Source organism: Pristis pectinata, chromosome 4 (assembly GCF_009764475.1).
Source record: "Pristis pectinata isolate sPriPec2 chromosome 4, sPriPec2.1.pri, whole genome shotgun sequence".
NCBI classification, from domain to species: domain Eukaryota; kingdom Metazoa; phylum Chordata; class Chondrichthyes; order Rhinopristiformes; family Pristidae; genus Pristis; species Pristis pectinata.
The window spans coordinates 12,679,179-12,695,910 of record NC_067408.1 but is presented as its reverse complement, the minus strand read 5'-3'; the positions used below and the strand labels follow the sequence as shown (position 1 = coordinate 12,695,910).

Below are 16,732 nucleotides of genomic sequence, written 5' to 3'. Positions count from 1 at the left end.
CAAAATGTTGGCTGAGAAAACCTGTCACTCCGAGGTTTAATTTTACTAACTGAGCTGATGTCCTGTGCATTCTATAGGGGAGACTTCCACACTTATAAACGTAAAACAGTACAGCACAGAACAGGCCCTTCGGCCCACAATGTTGTGCTGACATAGCTATTCCCTCCTACCTACTTGTGTATTCAATTCCACAGCAATAACCATTGATCTTGTGTTGGCTTTCTTAATTAAATTGGTAAATTATTTTATTATTGTCACATGTATCAAGGTACAGTGAAAAACTTTGTTTTGCATGCCATCCATACAGATCATTTCATCACATCATACATCGAGGTAGTACAAGGGAAAACAACAACAGAATCCAGAATAAAGTGCTGCAGGGAAAGTGCAGTGCAGGCAGACAGTAAGGTGCAAGGCCATAGTGAGGTAGATTGTGAGGTCAAGAGTCCATTTAATAGTACTAGGAGACCATTCAATAGTCTTACAACAGCGGGATAGAAGTCGTCCTTGAGCCTGGTGTTACATGCTTTCAGGCTTTTATTTACTTGCTGTACCTGAATACTAGCCTTTTGTGAATAATGCACTGGGGCACCCAAAGGATGTGGCTATCTTTGATGATGGCAGAACATAGAACATAGAACACTTCGGCCCACAATGTTGTGCCGACATAGCTAATCCCTCCTTCTTGCAGAATGCCCATATCTCTCCATTTTCCTCTCATTCATGTGCCCATCCAAGCCCCTCTTAAAAGCAGCTTTTAAGATAAAATATCTTTATTGGTCAATTGGTCACATGTACATCGAAACACACAGTGACATACATGTTTTTGTGTAGAGTGTTCTGGGGGCAGCCTGCAAGTGTCGCCATGATTCCAATTCTACCACCCTTTGTTTGATAAAGCGCTTCCCAACCTCTCGGACTTTACATTTCTCTCCCCTTGTCCTGATCTTCACACCAGATAAAAACATTTCACTCCATCCACTGATCCAACTAGTTCAGTATCCTGAAAACCTCAATCAAATCACTCCTAAACTTTCATCTTCCTGGGAATTTAGAGTGAGTTGATATGATCTCTCCTCCTAATTTAACCGTGGTCCCAGTAATATTCCAGTAAACTCTCATGTCGATCTGGTCTGCAATCCTTCTAAATAACACAGATCCTTTCTGGTTGTGTTGCCCAGAATGACACACAGTCTTACAACTGTGGTCTAACAGGGGCTTGTCTACACTCTCTAATATCTCATTACCTCACCCTTACAATGACTCCTGTAACTCTATGCCACTGTTGGTGTTATTTACTACCCCTCCAGTCTTATTATCAACACACAGAGATAAATCTCGCTTTTCTGATTTCAAAGTAATTTTTCAACATAAAACAATTGAATTGCCTTGAATTCCTTTCAATGTACTCAGAATGCAGAAGTTTTATTTTAAATTATTACAGTAAAAATGAAACAATAGAAGTTGTTTATAAAAGTAACAGATGTATGAAACAAGAAGGATTTGAGCCAATTTTCACTTCTGCTAACAGCTGCATGAAACAAGAAGGATTTGAGCCAATTTTCACTTCTGCTGTTAAATGCAGTGACAGATGCAGACATTTACGCCAGAAGAGAATAAGGGGACATGATCCAAGTACTTAAAATGTTGAGAGTGAAGGACCTTTGCAGGCACAAGGGGAATTCTACTTCTGTTATCTTCCACAAAAAAATACTTTTTACATGTGAATTGTATGCCTGTGTTTGGGAAGTGGTAAGCTCTCATGTTGATCTTTAAATTAAATACAGTCTCTCTCTGAGCTGTCAGTTTACCGGAAATCATGTTCTGCAGAACACACACTGGTTCATGCTCCTACAGAACGCATACCTTCCTCTATTTTCTGCCTGTAAATTCTGTTTGATTCCCAAGCAGTTAGTTTGGCAATTCGTCATGGGGTCTCCCCTCACCTTTATTGGCTCCATCTACAAATTGCATTGCAACTACTCAGTAAAGCCACTTTTGTCAGCTACTGCACCAACCACCAAGGGCTGGAGGCATGTGGTACCTTCCCCTCCTGCAGGTTCCCCTCCAAGTCACATAAGATCCTAATGTGGAAATATATTGCCATTCTTTCATTGTCTTTGGGTCAAAATCATGGACCTTCTTACCCAACAACGCAGTGAGAGTGCCCTCACCAGTAGGACCTCAACGATTCAAGGAGGGAGTTCAGCACCACCTCCCACATGCAGTTGTTGATGGACGAAATATATCAGCTTTATCTGTTTCACCAGCATACAGTAAATGAATAAAATAAGTACACACGAGGGCTGGTTTTGGTATAAATAGGCTTGTGTCCCATGTAGGACTAGTGTTTAACCCTTTAACTCTGTCACACTTTATTTAAATCATTATTGTTTGTCATGACAAGTTCTGAAATACTAGTTGTATTGGCAACAAATGTGCCTGCACCATTTAATCTACCTTGCATAATGTAGCTGCTTTCTTTTCACATACCATCTGCAGAGGCTGAAAAGAAATGTTGGAATTGTATTCAGAGAAATGATTCTCATTTCTAGGTCAGGAATTATGACGATGTCCTGATTATGTTAACTCAGGGCAAGAACATTGGTGAAAGTACATAGCAATTCTAAAGTAAAAAAATCAATTTCAAAAAATTCAACTTCCTACATATCCAACACCAAGTCCTTCCTTTCTATTCTCTGCAGATTATTCATTTATTTGTTTTTGTTATCTGTGCATAGATGACGATTGAATCATCTTCCCATGAAGAAGTCGGGTTCTGAAGGAGAAAGAAATACCAACTATATTTCAGCCAATCTGTTTAGATCAGTAAACAACTTTATAGATTTGATGCAGAAATTAATATTTGTTTGGATTTTACCAACAAGAATCAATGTACTTACAGTATCTGACGCTCGATTGGAGGATAGTGTACCATGCCTGTGCCCTGTGATAATTGCAAATATCACAATTAAAAGATGACGCTAGTGGATAACACTGACAAAGGAAGTGACAAATAGAATACGAGTGTCCTAAACGGACTGCATTTCACTCTTCCTGACAAAAGACCAACAAAGCATTGATTTCCAGAAAACTCAGTTGCCTTCTGTATGGGTAAGATTTGCATGAACCGCTGCAATTACACAGTGAGCTACAGGGATGGGTGTAATTGAACTAAACTCCTCCATGAGTCTTGGAAGATACTGGCTCAATCAGGAGTTGTGAATGTGAGTGTTCTTCAGATAAGTCCACTGGGAAATAAGGAAGCAAGGGGCAAGAACTGTTCCCAGTCTTATTTCCATTGAAGTCAATGAAGTTCCGAAGGATGAGGAGAGATCCCGCTGAAACCTACCGGATACTGAAAGATCTGGATAGAGCGAACGTGAGGAGGATGTTTCCATTAGTAGGAAAATCTATGATCCGTGGGCACAGCCTCAGAATAAAGGGATGTCCCTTTAAAACAGAGATGAGGAGGAATTTCTTCAGCCAGAGGGTGGTGAATCTGTGGAATTCATTGCCACAGAGGGCTGTGGAAGCCAAGTCATCGGGTGTATTTAAGGGAGAGATTGATATATTCTTAATTTGTAAGGGGGTTAAGGGTTACAGGGAGAAGGTGGGAGAATGTGGTTGAAAAGAGATCAGCCATGATTGAATGGTGGAGCAGACTCGATGGGCCAAATGGCCTAATTCTGCTCCAATAACTTATGGTCTTATGAAGCTCGGGTGCAACGTAAAAGGAACAGAGGTCACTGGTTACTGATCGCCACTCCTCTGCGTATTTTAATTTCCATGATGTAAGGGCTTCCTAATGACTGCTGAGAAAATTCTTCCCAGCTTGCTTTAAGTAAAGCTGTTATTCCTTCTGCCTCCCACATCTCAGGACATCGCTCTTCTTGGCTACTCACCTCCAACAAAGTATCAGTCCTAGATTGCAGCAAGAAAGCCATTGAACCCAGGCCTTCCATTCCCAGAGGAGTGAATGCTACCCCTGAGCCAAGCTGGCACTGAGGTGGTTGAGACAAGTCTTTTTTTTACACTACATGTTCAATTCCTGCTAATAAACAATATCAAATGATTTCCTCTATCTGTTCACATTGTTAATAAATTCAAACTTGAGTTGAAAAAATATTAAATTGAACACATGCTAAAAGGAAATCAACTGATATATAAGACCAAGATTTGCTTCCCAATGAACTTCCAGTAAAAAACAATACTCTCAATAAAATATCCGGTGTTGCCAATAGTCACATCAAGATCATAACTGAGTGGCCAGAATTATATTAACTGGTTGTCATAATTTCCCCAAAGAAGTCAATGATCATTGTCCTTGAGGGAATTACACATTCAGAGAGCAGTTAGAGTTAACCACATTGTGTGAATCAGAGCCCCATTTAAGCCTCTTTGCCTGGGTATTTGATTTCACCCTCTTTTGGTTCATTGAACATGTGCTGCATTTCATACTTATGCCCAGATGGATTCTCCACAATTTTCATTGAACAGTGGGGCTGCAGATGCTGTGTGTAAGACATCCAGGCCATAGTACAGACACTCTCTTTGATGTCTCATTGACAGTCCTTGTGCAATGTGTTCCTGGTTGAACTTTAGGGTTCAGTGAAGACTGGAAGTTGCAACCAGAATTTCCAGTTCAGTCATGAAAGGAGGACGTGTGGTGTGTGACTGATTACATTGTCAGATACATGACTGATGTCATCAAAAGATACATGACTGACACTGGGGAAATGTCAACCATTCTGAGTTGATGGCCATGGTATCACCTGAGAGTGACCACAAACACGATTTAATCACATTATAACTTGTGGTCTTTCATCCAATTTGTTTCATAAGGTAAGTAATAAGCTCTGCACATTTTGCCGATATTATTACAAGCCCAAAATATGATGGGGAAATGACATCAGTGTTAGGATAAATTGCAACAGGAATTGCCCAATCCAGGATTTCACCAAAAGTCATGCAAACATTGCAAAAATGCCCTAAATATATATTCACACATAAAAAAAGCACAATTTAATTTTCTCAAATCCAATTTCCAGGCCCTTTGTTACTCATGTTGATGCTATGATACAGGACATCAGACATACAGTAAGTCACTTTCACTAATTCAAAATTATGCTCGCTGCCTCAGTAAAGCAGCCAGCATAATCAAAGATCCCTCCCACATGGGTCATTCTCTCTTCTCCCCCCTCCCATTGGGCAGAAGATACAAAAGCCTGAAAGCATGTACCACCAGGCTCAAGGACAGCTTCTATTCCACTGTTTTAAGACTACTGAATGGTTTCCTAGTATGATAAGATGGACTCTTGACCTTACAACCTGCCTTGTTGTGACCTTGCACCTTATTGTCTACCTGCACTGCACTTTCTGTGTTCTCTAACAGTTCTGCTCTCTGTTATTGTTTTACCTTGTATTACCTCAATGCACTGTTGTAATGAATTGATCTGTTTGGACAGTATGCAAGACAAATTTTTCACTGTACCTCGGTACATTTGACAATAATGAACCAATTTACCAATTTATCAAACTGTGCCGAGTGACTTTTTATACCCCCTGAGGAAACAAATGGTGCCTTGGTTTGACTTCTGATCCCAACAACATTGCACTGTTGTGCTGTAACAGCAGCTCGGGTGTCAGTGCTCGGATTTGTGGAGGGAGACCTGACCCTGCTCAGAGAAGGGTGGGTTATGGACTGAGCCTCAGCTGACTCTCCCACTGTATGTTAATTGCCTGAGTGAGGAGCTTTACCCCACAACTGCCATATAAGGTGCCCAAAGGATTTCAGACCGATCACCAACAATTCTCATCTTGATAAAAAAAAATGAAAACAATTAAAACAAAACAATTTTATCACCTGGTGCATTTTCCTGGAAGGAGATAGATCCATAATGAATATCTTCCTCTGTGTCTGCAGAGATAAGACGGAAACAAATAATTTGTTTGTGTTTGAAAAGGGATGTTCCAGGTTGATGCAGGGTCTTGTCCCAAAATGTTGCCTATCCCGTTTCCTCCACAGATGCTGCTTGATCTGCTGAGTTCCTTCAGCAGTCCGCTTTTTGCTCCACACCACTGCATCTTGTGTCTACAAGGAATTTGTGTTTATATATGGAGGCCTTAACAAAGCAAAGCAAGAAATTGATTACTTCCAAAGTGGAAACATTAATGTTCAGTAAACTAAAATTATTTGATGTTCCAAATGTATTAAATCTGTTACGTTGTTAATTGTTTAGGGAACAGTTTTCATCAGGCCAGCTCCTGCTTTCCTCAAATCACTTGCACTTTCCCAACGAAACTGGTTTCAACCAAACGTCAGCATTTTTGTAAATGAACTGCACCCATGAAGTGTCAGTCTTGATTACACATTCAACAGGGCCTTGAACCCAGAGCTTTCTATTTCTGAGACAAATTGACTTTGTCATGTAACAACACAGATGAAAGTACTCCATATTTATTAAATAGTATAAATTAAGAACATGGCAAATTCACCTTTCTTTTCGGCCACCTCTCCTACCTCTCACTGGGCTGTGTTTCTACAAGAACATACAGTTCTTCAGTATATAACCCAATGTTCGCTCTCCCTGTGTGACGCTGGATATTAGATGTTCAGAAGCTGTATGATCATGTGGTCTCAAAGCCAAGTGTGGTCCTGACATCTTGTCCTCGCTGCTGTAGCTTTCTTTCTTTCGATGATTCATGTCATTTCTAAGAGTGTCAAGAAACTGTGGAACCAGAGGAATAGCCCAAGTGCTTGAACTGCAGCAGCATAGCAGAGCAGGAGCAGTGTTGGGAGAGCAGGGACAACAAACACTGAGTGAGTTTACAGAAATAAGGACACAGCCGGGAAAGCGGAGGAGCTCATGAAAGCCAAGTGAGCTCATGAAAGCCAAGTGACGTCAGGCTGAAGATGGAATACAATTGAGTGACAAACGAACAGCGGAACATTTTTACTTAACCCAGTCATTATTGTGAAATTGTAGTGCTGATACAATCTTCAGAAACAGTGAGAGCCTCAAATAAAGGAGAAGCCCTTTCCTAACCTGTGAAAGTCAGTTAAAGGGGCTGCCCTGACATCAGCCATTGTTGGGGAGGCTGCCAGTGAAGTGATTGCTGGAATGGTCCCGACAGTAGGAACTGTCAGAGGTGGGAGTGGCAGGGCCTGCTCACAGCAATCAGTGCCATAGGGAATAGTGTAACAGCCCATGGCATGGAAGGAGATCACACTTTTCAATTTTGAAGTCTATTCCTTGTGATGTGCACAAAATCGGCAGTAATCTTCCATGCAGCCCTGTTCTAACCTGCAGGAATCTGAGGACAAATACCTCACTATTTCATTGTTTACTTGAAGAGCCTCCAATCACAAGAGTTCAATTTGAACCAAACTTTTAATTCATTGAAGTTTGACGTGCTCCATGTTAACAATCCTTCTACAGAGAGTTACATCTCCTCACCTCCTCATTTTGACTGCTTCTTGGGATTGAGATGCATGAAGAGAATTTGGGTTAATTCAGCTTGTACTCACTAGAGTTTAGGAGAATGAGAGGAGATCTCATAGAAACCTACAAAATTCCAACAGATGTAACACAGTGGATGCAGGAAGGATGTTCCCAATGGTGGGGAGTCCAGGACCAGGAGTCACAGTTTGAAGACAAGAATCATTAAGGACTGAAATGAGGAGATCCCAGAAAGCAATGAACCAGTTGAATTCTCTACCACAGAAATCAGTTGAAGCCAAATCATTAAATATATTCAAGGAGTCAGAGGGATCAAGGAATATGCGGAGAAAGATGGAATGGGCTACTGAATTTGGAAAAAATATTTTTCAGATATCAGAGTGGTCTGATTTATCAAAAAACAATTTCAAGATTTTTCAAGAAAGACTGTTCTGTTGCTCATGCATATTCAGAGATGTGATCTAAGTTCTGGGGAAACCAATACTGTCTAATATGGGATGCTCACACCATACTGGAATTTGATGAATGATATTCAGTGATTTTAAAAGCACTAAAGTACTGGTGAAGTGTGTTGGAGGTATTTAATAGTGGATGATATCTCATGAAATGGATGGTCACTTTTTAGCGAGCAAGTGTTGTGGACTTGGTATCCAGCCACCAACCACGAGTCAATTAAATAGGTGTGTGATCATATTGTCGGCTGTGGTTTCTCAACAGTTATAGCTTGACCATAATAGCCCAGTGAAAATTGGACCATTGTATAATGCAGGATAAAGCCTATGGTGGATGAGGAAGTTTAGGAGGGACTGAGTGGTGGACGGAAGGGATGTTGGATTGATCTACCAGTTTTTGTGCTCGAGATTCCATTCCTCTAAATACACATTCTAATTGCAAACCTGCGAACTGTTTAGTGATTAACCTCACAAAATACAGTCTGAACCCTGAGAGAGATTCATTGAATGAGAAATTCATCTATTTACCTTCTTGCCTTGCCTTCTTATTCACAGACATATGTTCAGCAATATGGTTGGTCTCAGGCATTGATGTCTCATTAATTCCTGGAAAATAAATATTTTTTTCTGATTATGGCTTGATTTTCAAGAAGCAACATCAGGTATTTTGACAAGAAGTGCCCCATTAATAATGAATGCCACCACAATGAGGAAGAATATGATCTCAGTCTTAATGACGTGTGTTAGAGGCATTTAATGGTAGGGTGATACCATGTGGATAAAATCGGATAGTTAATGGAAACATGTTGCGCCCTAAATTATTCTTGAACTACATTGTGAAAGGTCCAGGTAAATTCCCGGTCTTGAATTCCAGTAGCTCAGAATGGATTAACCAATGGTTTTTTTGCATGGAGAAGGAACATTTGGGAAGGTACTGAGCGCCTCAAGTTTTTTTTGATGGGAACAGTAGAAGGAGTGAAGAAACTCCCAGAAAACCCACCCACCCTCTCTGTCAAACACCTCCTGTCCTCCTGTGGCCTGTGAGTCTCCCATAAATATTATCTGTTACATCAGAACAAGAGGGGAAGTAAGTCATCCCTCACCCCAAGGGATTGGCTAAGAACAGAGAAAAGGAGATTGGTATAACACACAAGGTGGCCACTTGGTCCACCATGCATGGGAGGGTTGGTAATTGTGGTCTTTGAGTCCTGTGTGACCAGACCACGTGTTCTAGACTTAAGAAAGTATCTGATTAATAAGACCGAGCATTAAAATGCAAAGAAAGATTATTCTGTACAATCAAACCTCCTGCATAATGTCACAAAGTTTCTGTTTTTGAAGAGTACTTTTAAGTTATGAAGGGGAGACAGAACTGCCATGAGCAAATGGGACACAAAAGCTGTAAAATTCCTCTGATGCTTCTTGTCTCGATGTTACCTTGCACCTGCTGGATTTCATCAGGATTTGCATAAAGGTGAGATTCATCTTCTGTATTGCTCTTTGTTTGTGGAGGTTCTTGTCGATTTTCCAAACCTGTAGAGACAGAGGGCACCTCTTAAAATGCTTTCAGCTTTCCTTTTAACTTCATGCATTTAACAAAACGCACTTCAGTTGTCCATAAGCTTAGATCATTGCGAGTATAAAAATCAATGTGACAATACGCAATTGATGTTTCTGTAGTCACCAGATTCAGGCTTGGTGATATATTAATATCTAACTTATTTACTTATTTTCAAAGGTTGTTAAGTTCAAGCTAAACTCCAGTTTATTATTATTTCTCTGTGTAGCAAAGATAAAATCGCCATTGTTCATTTTTGGAATCGTGTGCCCCATTAAGGATTGCTTCGTGTTACTTACCTGTAAACTTGCATTTCCTCAGACACAACACCGTTACCAGGATAATGATGAGGAGAAGAGCCACACCAGTAATTACAACACTGGTGTGTTTAAAACTGTAATCCTCTGCCAAAATAATAAGAACAGATTTCACATTGATCGATTACATTGACCTCATTCAAAAGCTGCCCAAATAGCCCAGCAATAACATTGACTAATTTAGGTCAGGGATTCTGGGTTTAATTCCTGATTCAGACTAACTGACCTCACTCAGGAAGGATGGGGAGCTACAACTGTCCTCAGTACACGTCACTTAGAGTCAGGAAACAAATCACACAGGGTTCTAGTTCCTGATTTCAATCAGATGTCTCCCTCTTGCAGAGATGTGTGGGGATGGCTAGTTGGTAAGGATTCAGTTCAGCTGTGAGGCTTCCCACTGTACAACAGGGGAATGCCACTCATAGTCTGGGTTTATACTGGAATAATGGCTGGATGAGAATTGCACACAACAGGGCAGGGTGGTTTTTGGCCTAGAAATTTTGTCCCTTCTAAACAGAAGCTATAAATGCTGGAAACACTCAGCAGATCAGGCAGTATCTGTGGAAAGAGAAATGAGAGAATTAATGTTTCAGGTCGAAAAACCTCCGTCAGATTCCAAGGGTCTTTGACCTGAAAAGTTAACTCTGTTTCTGTTTTCACAGATACTGTCTGACCTGCTGAGTGTTTCCAGCATTTTCTGTTTTTATTTCAGACTTCCAGCATCAGAGCTTTTTGAGTTTCAAGTACTAAATCTGTATTGTGCATTTAACTAGCGTGGATGACATCAAAATTAGTGGGGTGGTGGACAGTGAAGAACGTTGTCTAAGGTTACAACAGGATCTAGGATCTGGAAAAGTGGGCCAAGGAATGGAAGATGGAATTTAACTTGGACAAGTGCGAAGTATTGCATTTTGGGAAGTTAAACCAGGGCAGGGCACACACAGTAAATGGCAGGGCCCTGGGGAGTGTTGTAGAACAGAGACACATAGGGATAAGTACAAGTTTATTGTGTGCAATTCTGGTCATTCCTTTACAGGAAGGATGTGGAAACTTTGGAGAGGATGCAGAAGAAGTCCACCAGGATTCTGCCTGGATTAGAGGGCATGAGCTATAAGGAGAGGTTGGACAAGCTTGGATTGTTTTCTCTGGGGCAGTGGAGGCTGAGGGGAGACCTGATAGAAGTTTATGAGATTATGAGAGGCATAGATATGGTAGACAGTCAGAATCTTTTTTCCAAGGGTAGAAATGTCAAATTCTAAAAAACATGCAGTTAAGGTGAGAGGGAGATGGTTTAAAGGAAATGTGCATGGTAATTTTTTACACAAGGAGTAAAAGGTGTCTGGAACGGGCTGTCAGGGTTGGTGTAAACAGATACGATAGTGGTGTTTAAGAGGCGGTTAGACACATGCAGGGAATGGAGGGATATGGGTCATGTACAGGCAGAAGAGATTTAGTTTAATTTGGCATTATGTTCGGCACAGATGTTGTGGGCCAAAGGGCCTGTTCCTGTGCTGTACTGCTCTATGGTCTATGGTTCATGGACTACTGATGCTAGTGCAGTTGGAATGCACTATTCCATTGTAATCCTAGTGAAAATGTATTCATGTGTTTTGAGCACACAACTCATTTCTCTTGATTACTGCCTTGATTCCATATACCTACTGGTCTATTCACAGACTGATTGACGTTAAGTCTCCAGCCCTTAAAGGACACCTCAGCACCCAACAGTAGCAGGCTGTAGTTAGGCCACAGGATGGGGACCCTTGTGTGCCAGACCCATGGACGTCGAAGTTTGATACCTGACCTGCTCCAGAGGATTCTCATGGGGACTGTGATAGGAGAGTGTACATGGGAAGGCTTCTAACTGACTGACAGCATGGAAAAGATGTCAAGGGGTGTCAGAGGTCACATCTCTAACCTCTCTCATGACTCTCTGTAGAGCCAGGAGCACAGATTTCCAATCCTGGAAGTGAGGACACAAAATGAGAGCGGGTGTGGTGTCTCCCTTGGTGCAGTGGCTGACAGAGAACGGTTCTACTGTCTCTGAGGCACAGGCAGAGCCCAACCAAAGTCTTCATTGCTCAGTGGACTCTCAGCCCTCAGCAATCAGAGCTCTGTTGTTGTCATCCAAGGGCAGACTGCTGTTATCCAGGAGTAAGGAAATGCCAGCCTAAAGGACACAGGCTGTTGTGACCAGTCAGTTAATCACAAGTCTTGGTGCATTGAAGCAGTAAGGTCAACAAGGCAAATTGTAAAGATGTCACAAAGGAATGACACAATGTTGAACAGCAAACATCTCTGGTAATTATTGAGGTTCAATTTATAGCTATTCTCCAGCCAGTTATTCCCATGGCACACAGTGCTGAAAAGTATGATACATTTGCTGAGAATCTGGATTTCGCCCATCTAATCACACCTAATCCAAATCTTCCCAGCCAATCATGACTCAGTAATCTCTGCTCAATCCATCGAGAGGTGATACAGTGAAGTAAGAGACAACAGATGCTGGAAATCTGAACAGAAAATGTTGGAAACACTAAGCAAAATGGGCAGCATTTGTGGGCAGAGAAACAGAGTTAACATTTTGAGTCAATGTTCTTTCATCAGAACGATGATATCAGGGATGACACTGGTCAATTCTAGTTCATGTCCAAATAAATGGCAACAAAAAGAGTGTAAGGAAAGAGTTAAATTAGCCAAAAGTCATTTCTGATTCCTCCTTAGTATGTGCAATAGTGTATAATGCAAAATGGTGTCAGCTCAGACTGTGGGAATGTTTTGAGAACTTATGGGAGTACAGATGCACATCCTTGAGGTTAGATATTTGTGAAGGATGTTTTCTTCTTTACAGACCTACTGTCTCTGTTTCTAAGGCCAAGAAAGCTCACCAGCGCCTCTACTTCCTCAGCAGGCTAAAGAAATTTGGTTTTTCCCCTTTGATTCTCACCAACTTTTACAGATGCACCATAGAAAGCCTCCTATCTGGATGTATCACGGCTTGGTATGGCAACTGCTCTGCCCAGGACCGCAAGAAACTGCAGAGAGTTGTGGACACAGCCCAGAGCATCACAGACACCAGCCTCCCCTCTTTGGACTCTGTCTTTACCTCTCGTCTTGGTGAAGCAGCCAGCATAATCAAAGATCCCACCCACCCAGGACATTCTCTCTTCTCTCCTCTTCAATCGGGTAGAAGATACAGGAGCCTGAAGGCATGTACCACCAGACTTAAGGACAGCTTCTACCCCACTGTGATAAGACTATTGAACAGTTCCTTTATACAATGAGATGGCCTATGACCTCACGATCTACCTTGTTGTGACCTTGCACCTTTTTACACTGCACTTTCTCTGTAGCTGTGACACTTTATTCTGTACTGTTATTGATTTTACCTGTACTACATCAATGCACTCTGTACTGACTCAATGTAACTGCACTGTGTAATGAATTGACCTGTACGATCGGTTTGTAAGACAAGTTTTTCCCTGTACCTCGGTACAAGTGATAATAATAAACCAATACCAATACCAATACCAAGGTGTTTAGGCCAAAGGTCACGAGTGATAAGAAAGTACAGGGTGGTACCACTAAGGAATGGAAAAGTACTGGGGTAAAAGTTGTTAAGTTTTTGAGGACTATAAAAGGGGGCACCTTCTTTGTGCAAACTGGGACCTTCACTTAGGCTGGGTCACGACCGGTGCTAAGACACAGACAGAAGGCTGCGTAAAAGGCTGTCGGACCCCTGAGGTTCCCTCCGGCATTATATGGATCGGTTCATTGATTGGTTGATAAGCATTATTCCTTCTGTATTTTAAGTATTCTTTCTTTCTGTATCTTATTCTTCATGTAACTCTAATAAAGTAGTTTCTGTAACCTTTAACACGTGTACAGTTCCTCCTTTGTTTGCGAATACCTCTTGCTGCTGAATCAGGGAAGAACTAGGAACGAATTTTAAAATATTTTAGTTACGAAGAGTGACAGAATTGCCAGGAAATAGGATGCACTTGCATTTATAAATATCTTTGTGCTAGTTTTATATCATTTATGTCCATTCCTCATGGAAATCCCACTCAACAGGAATCTGGACTTGGCATTCCAGGCTCAATTTACTTTTGCACAAGTGGCATTTCCTCAATAACATTCCTCAGGTGAAGCAACACATCCATCCTAAATACAGTGACCAGAACTGAACTCCGTACTCCACTTCCTGCAGCCTTTGCTGCTTGTTTTACTGTGAGTGAAAATATAGATTTTAAGACACCCACTTTTGAACTAAAGTATTCATGGGTAAAATTCAATTTCTGAGCAAACGTGTCACATTTGTCATTACTGTCAGCCATGGCATGCTACTGACATAGACCGATTATGGTGATGAGACCTCAGCAGTTCATTGGGATCAAGCAAGACTTCCTTCCGCTCTGGTTTTGCACTTTCTGATGTGACTGATGAGGCCATTGTGGGGACCACAGACTCTTCCACAGCTGGGGCAGGAGATACCGGACAGGGTGTGTGAGTGGGTAGTTTGTGAGGAGTTGCACTCCTTCCCATTGTATATGCAGGGCTTCTGTCTGCTCCTGAAGCAGGGACTTGAGGCTCTCAATGCCATCCCAAATGATCCTTCTCCACTATGAATAGTCCTGAGCCAGAGATTCCCAAGAGTGAATGGGGATTTTGCACTTTTTCAGGGTGTCTTTAAGGACATTCTTCAATCTTTCCCTCTGTCCACCTGACAGCCTCTTCCCATGACAGAGCCCAGCTCACAGTGTCTGTTTCAGACTCTGTGTCAGGTACCTGATCAATGTGGGCTGCCCAACAGAACCGACTGAGTATAACTCAGGGCTCGGTGGGGAAGCTGGTCTGGCAGGGGGAGCACCAGCATTGGTTCACTTCCAGTGAACTTGAAGCATTTTTCCGAGACTGCCTTGGTGTTATCCTTCAAAAGGATGGTCCTACCCAAAACAAAACAAAGATCCTCCATCACCTACCCCCCCTGTATAACACTGTCCACTAACAATGAAGGTTCACAGCATTACCCTGGAAAACATGAACCACTTGTCATGTCGCAGGAGTCACCTCTCAGCAAGGACAGACATTGATGAGGAAATTCATGATTGTTTTCAACGTACCAGCATGACTTTTGTTCAGTGGTCTACCAGGCAGCAGTGCTCCCTACCACTGACATGCTTCTGAAGCCTGGATTACCTGCAAGAGAAGTGACCTTACAAGCATGTGATAGACGCAGAGATTTGAAAGAAATGTCTACTATTGAGCTCTAATTGAGCTCTGATTGGAGCAGGACATGGAATGTTGTAAGTTACCAAGAAGAAATAAAGTATCAGGAATTTTCTGTAGAGATCATGAAAAGCAGAAGCTAAGGCACTCACTGTTCACCTGGAGATAATATGGAATAAAAATCTTGGGTCTGTTTTGATGAAACAAACCACATGTCCATTTTCTTTGGCCTTCATCAGCTTTCAGAAGAATCAGCTGCCAAGAATCTCCTTTATTCTTCCGTTCCATGAAAACTTTCTCTTCCACAGTTTTGCCAGCACCATTGATCCAAACCAGTCTCATTGATTCAGTGACGTCAGACACAGAGCAGGTCAGGGTAACATTGCCTCCCTCAGTCACTGCATCAGATGGTTTAGCTGTGACTGTGGAAACCAGAAAATCTTTGAGATTTTAAACAACGGCCAGAGTTTCAGCTCAACTGAGTTGCTTTTTTCTGCTACCTGTAAAACTAATCCAAAGGATCATTGGCACTGTAAGTGTGCAAAATGATTTTGCACAACTTGGGTTTTCCACAATCTTTTACACCAGTTTTGAACACACTATACAATGATCAACCACTGCACACAACAATGCCCCTGCCCACAGTGCTGGACACAACCCTCCCCCTCTGCTAGGGATGTATGAATCTTAATTGGGAAAACCCACAAACCATATTCACCATTGAGCCTTGAGGGAGGCTTCAAACATCAAGCTGCAGCATTTGGTGGGAAAAAAAAACTCTGGGCATGTCTTAAGAGGATTTGAATGAATTTTTTATATAAGTTATGAAGAAATGTTCATTTTTACGACAGACTCATTTGCAGCCACCTGAATCAAATTTCACTGCATTATCTCTCTTATGAATAAAGAAGAAGGTGTTTAGAAGCAAAATAAATCAAAAGAATGTTTCAAAGTGCTGCCTAATTATGTTGGTTTAGGGCCGATTTTGTGTTCAGCAAAATGCAAATAGTTTCAGCAGAAGTTCTGGAGGAAAAATAACTCCTTTTATACTCGGGAAGTAACTGGGGAAATTTGTGCTGAAATTGCAGTCTGTACTCAAAGTGCAAACTCTCCCCCAGTGACTTATCACTGAAAACAACAGCAGCATTCTGTCTCCTACCTCTAACTGTGATCAGTTCAATCGTCACATGTTTATACGACCCCGTAGAACACGTGTAAACTCCGGCATCTTCAAACCGCACAGGAACAATCCTCACACTGAAATTCCTGCCATTCACATTTCCCACTGTGCTTCCCAGTCGATTGTCAAAGTAGCTCTTGTTGACATTGATCAGCTCAGATCTGTGAGTGGAAGCTATTTCCCTCTCTTGATTCTGAAAACGTTGTGACCTCCAAGTCCATTTGGCTTCAGTGACCTCAGCAGAAGCTTCACAAATCAGGTCAAGTTCACTGTGATCTGTATCTGACCGATAAACTGTGTACGTCTTACTGTGTAAATCTGCAAGAGAGGGACAGGGAACAAAGAATTAGGATTTTACAGATGCTGCGATACAGATGTTCCAAGTTTCCACAGGGACAGGGCTCCTGGGCTGTCCGGGACAGGGGAAGTCAGCTGGGAGCTGGAATAGGCCAGCTGTCCACCCAGGTGCCATCTTTCCCCAGCACAGACCCAGCAAAGTGATGCTGCTGAACTGGAGATAAGAAATGACCTGT

At 41.8% G+C, this 16,732-nt stretch overlaps 1 protein-coding gene across 1 annotated transcript in view; it reads right to left on the bottom strand.

Annotated features, from left to right (window-relative positions):
• Positions 1–1,492: 1,492 nt before the first annotated feature.
• LOC127570086 (uncharacterized) overlaps positions 1,493–16,732 on the bottom strand; it is a 29,953-nt gene continuing 14,713 nt past the window's right edge. Inside the window, exons 9-16 of the mRNA XM_052015361.1 lie at positions 16,179–16,517; positions 15,172–15,441; positions 9,773–9,877; positions 9,353–9,448; positions 8,444–8,521; positions 5,867–5,920; positions 2,904–2,947; positions 1,493–2,779 (exon numbers count right to left, since the gene is read on the bottom strand). Coding sequence (XP_051871321.1) covers positions 2,711–2,779; positions 2,904–2,947; positions 5,867–5,920; positions 8,444–8,521; positions 9,353–9,448; positions 9,773–9,877; positions 15,172–15,441; positions 16,179–16,517 — 1,055 coding nt within the window. The 3' untranslated portion in view covers positions 1,493–2,710. The remainder of the gene's footprint in view (positions 2,780–2,903; positions 2,948–5,866; positions 5,921–8,443; positions 8,522–9,352; positions 9,449–9,772; positions 9,878–15,171; positions 15,442–16,178; positions 16,518–16,732) is intronic.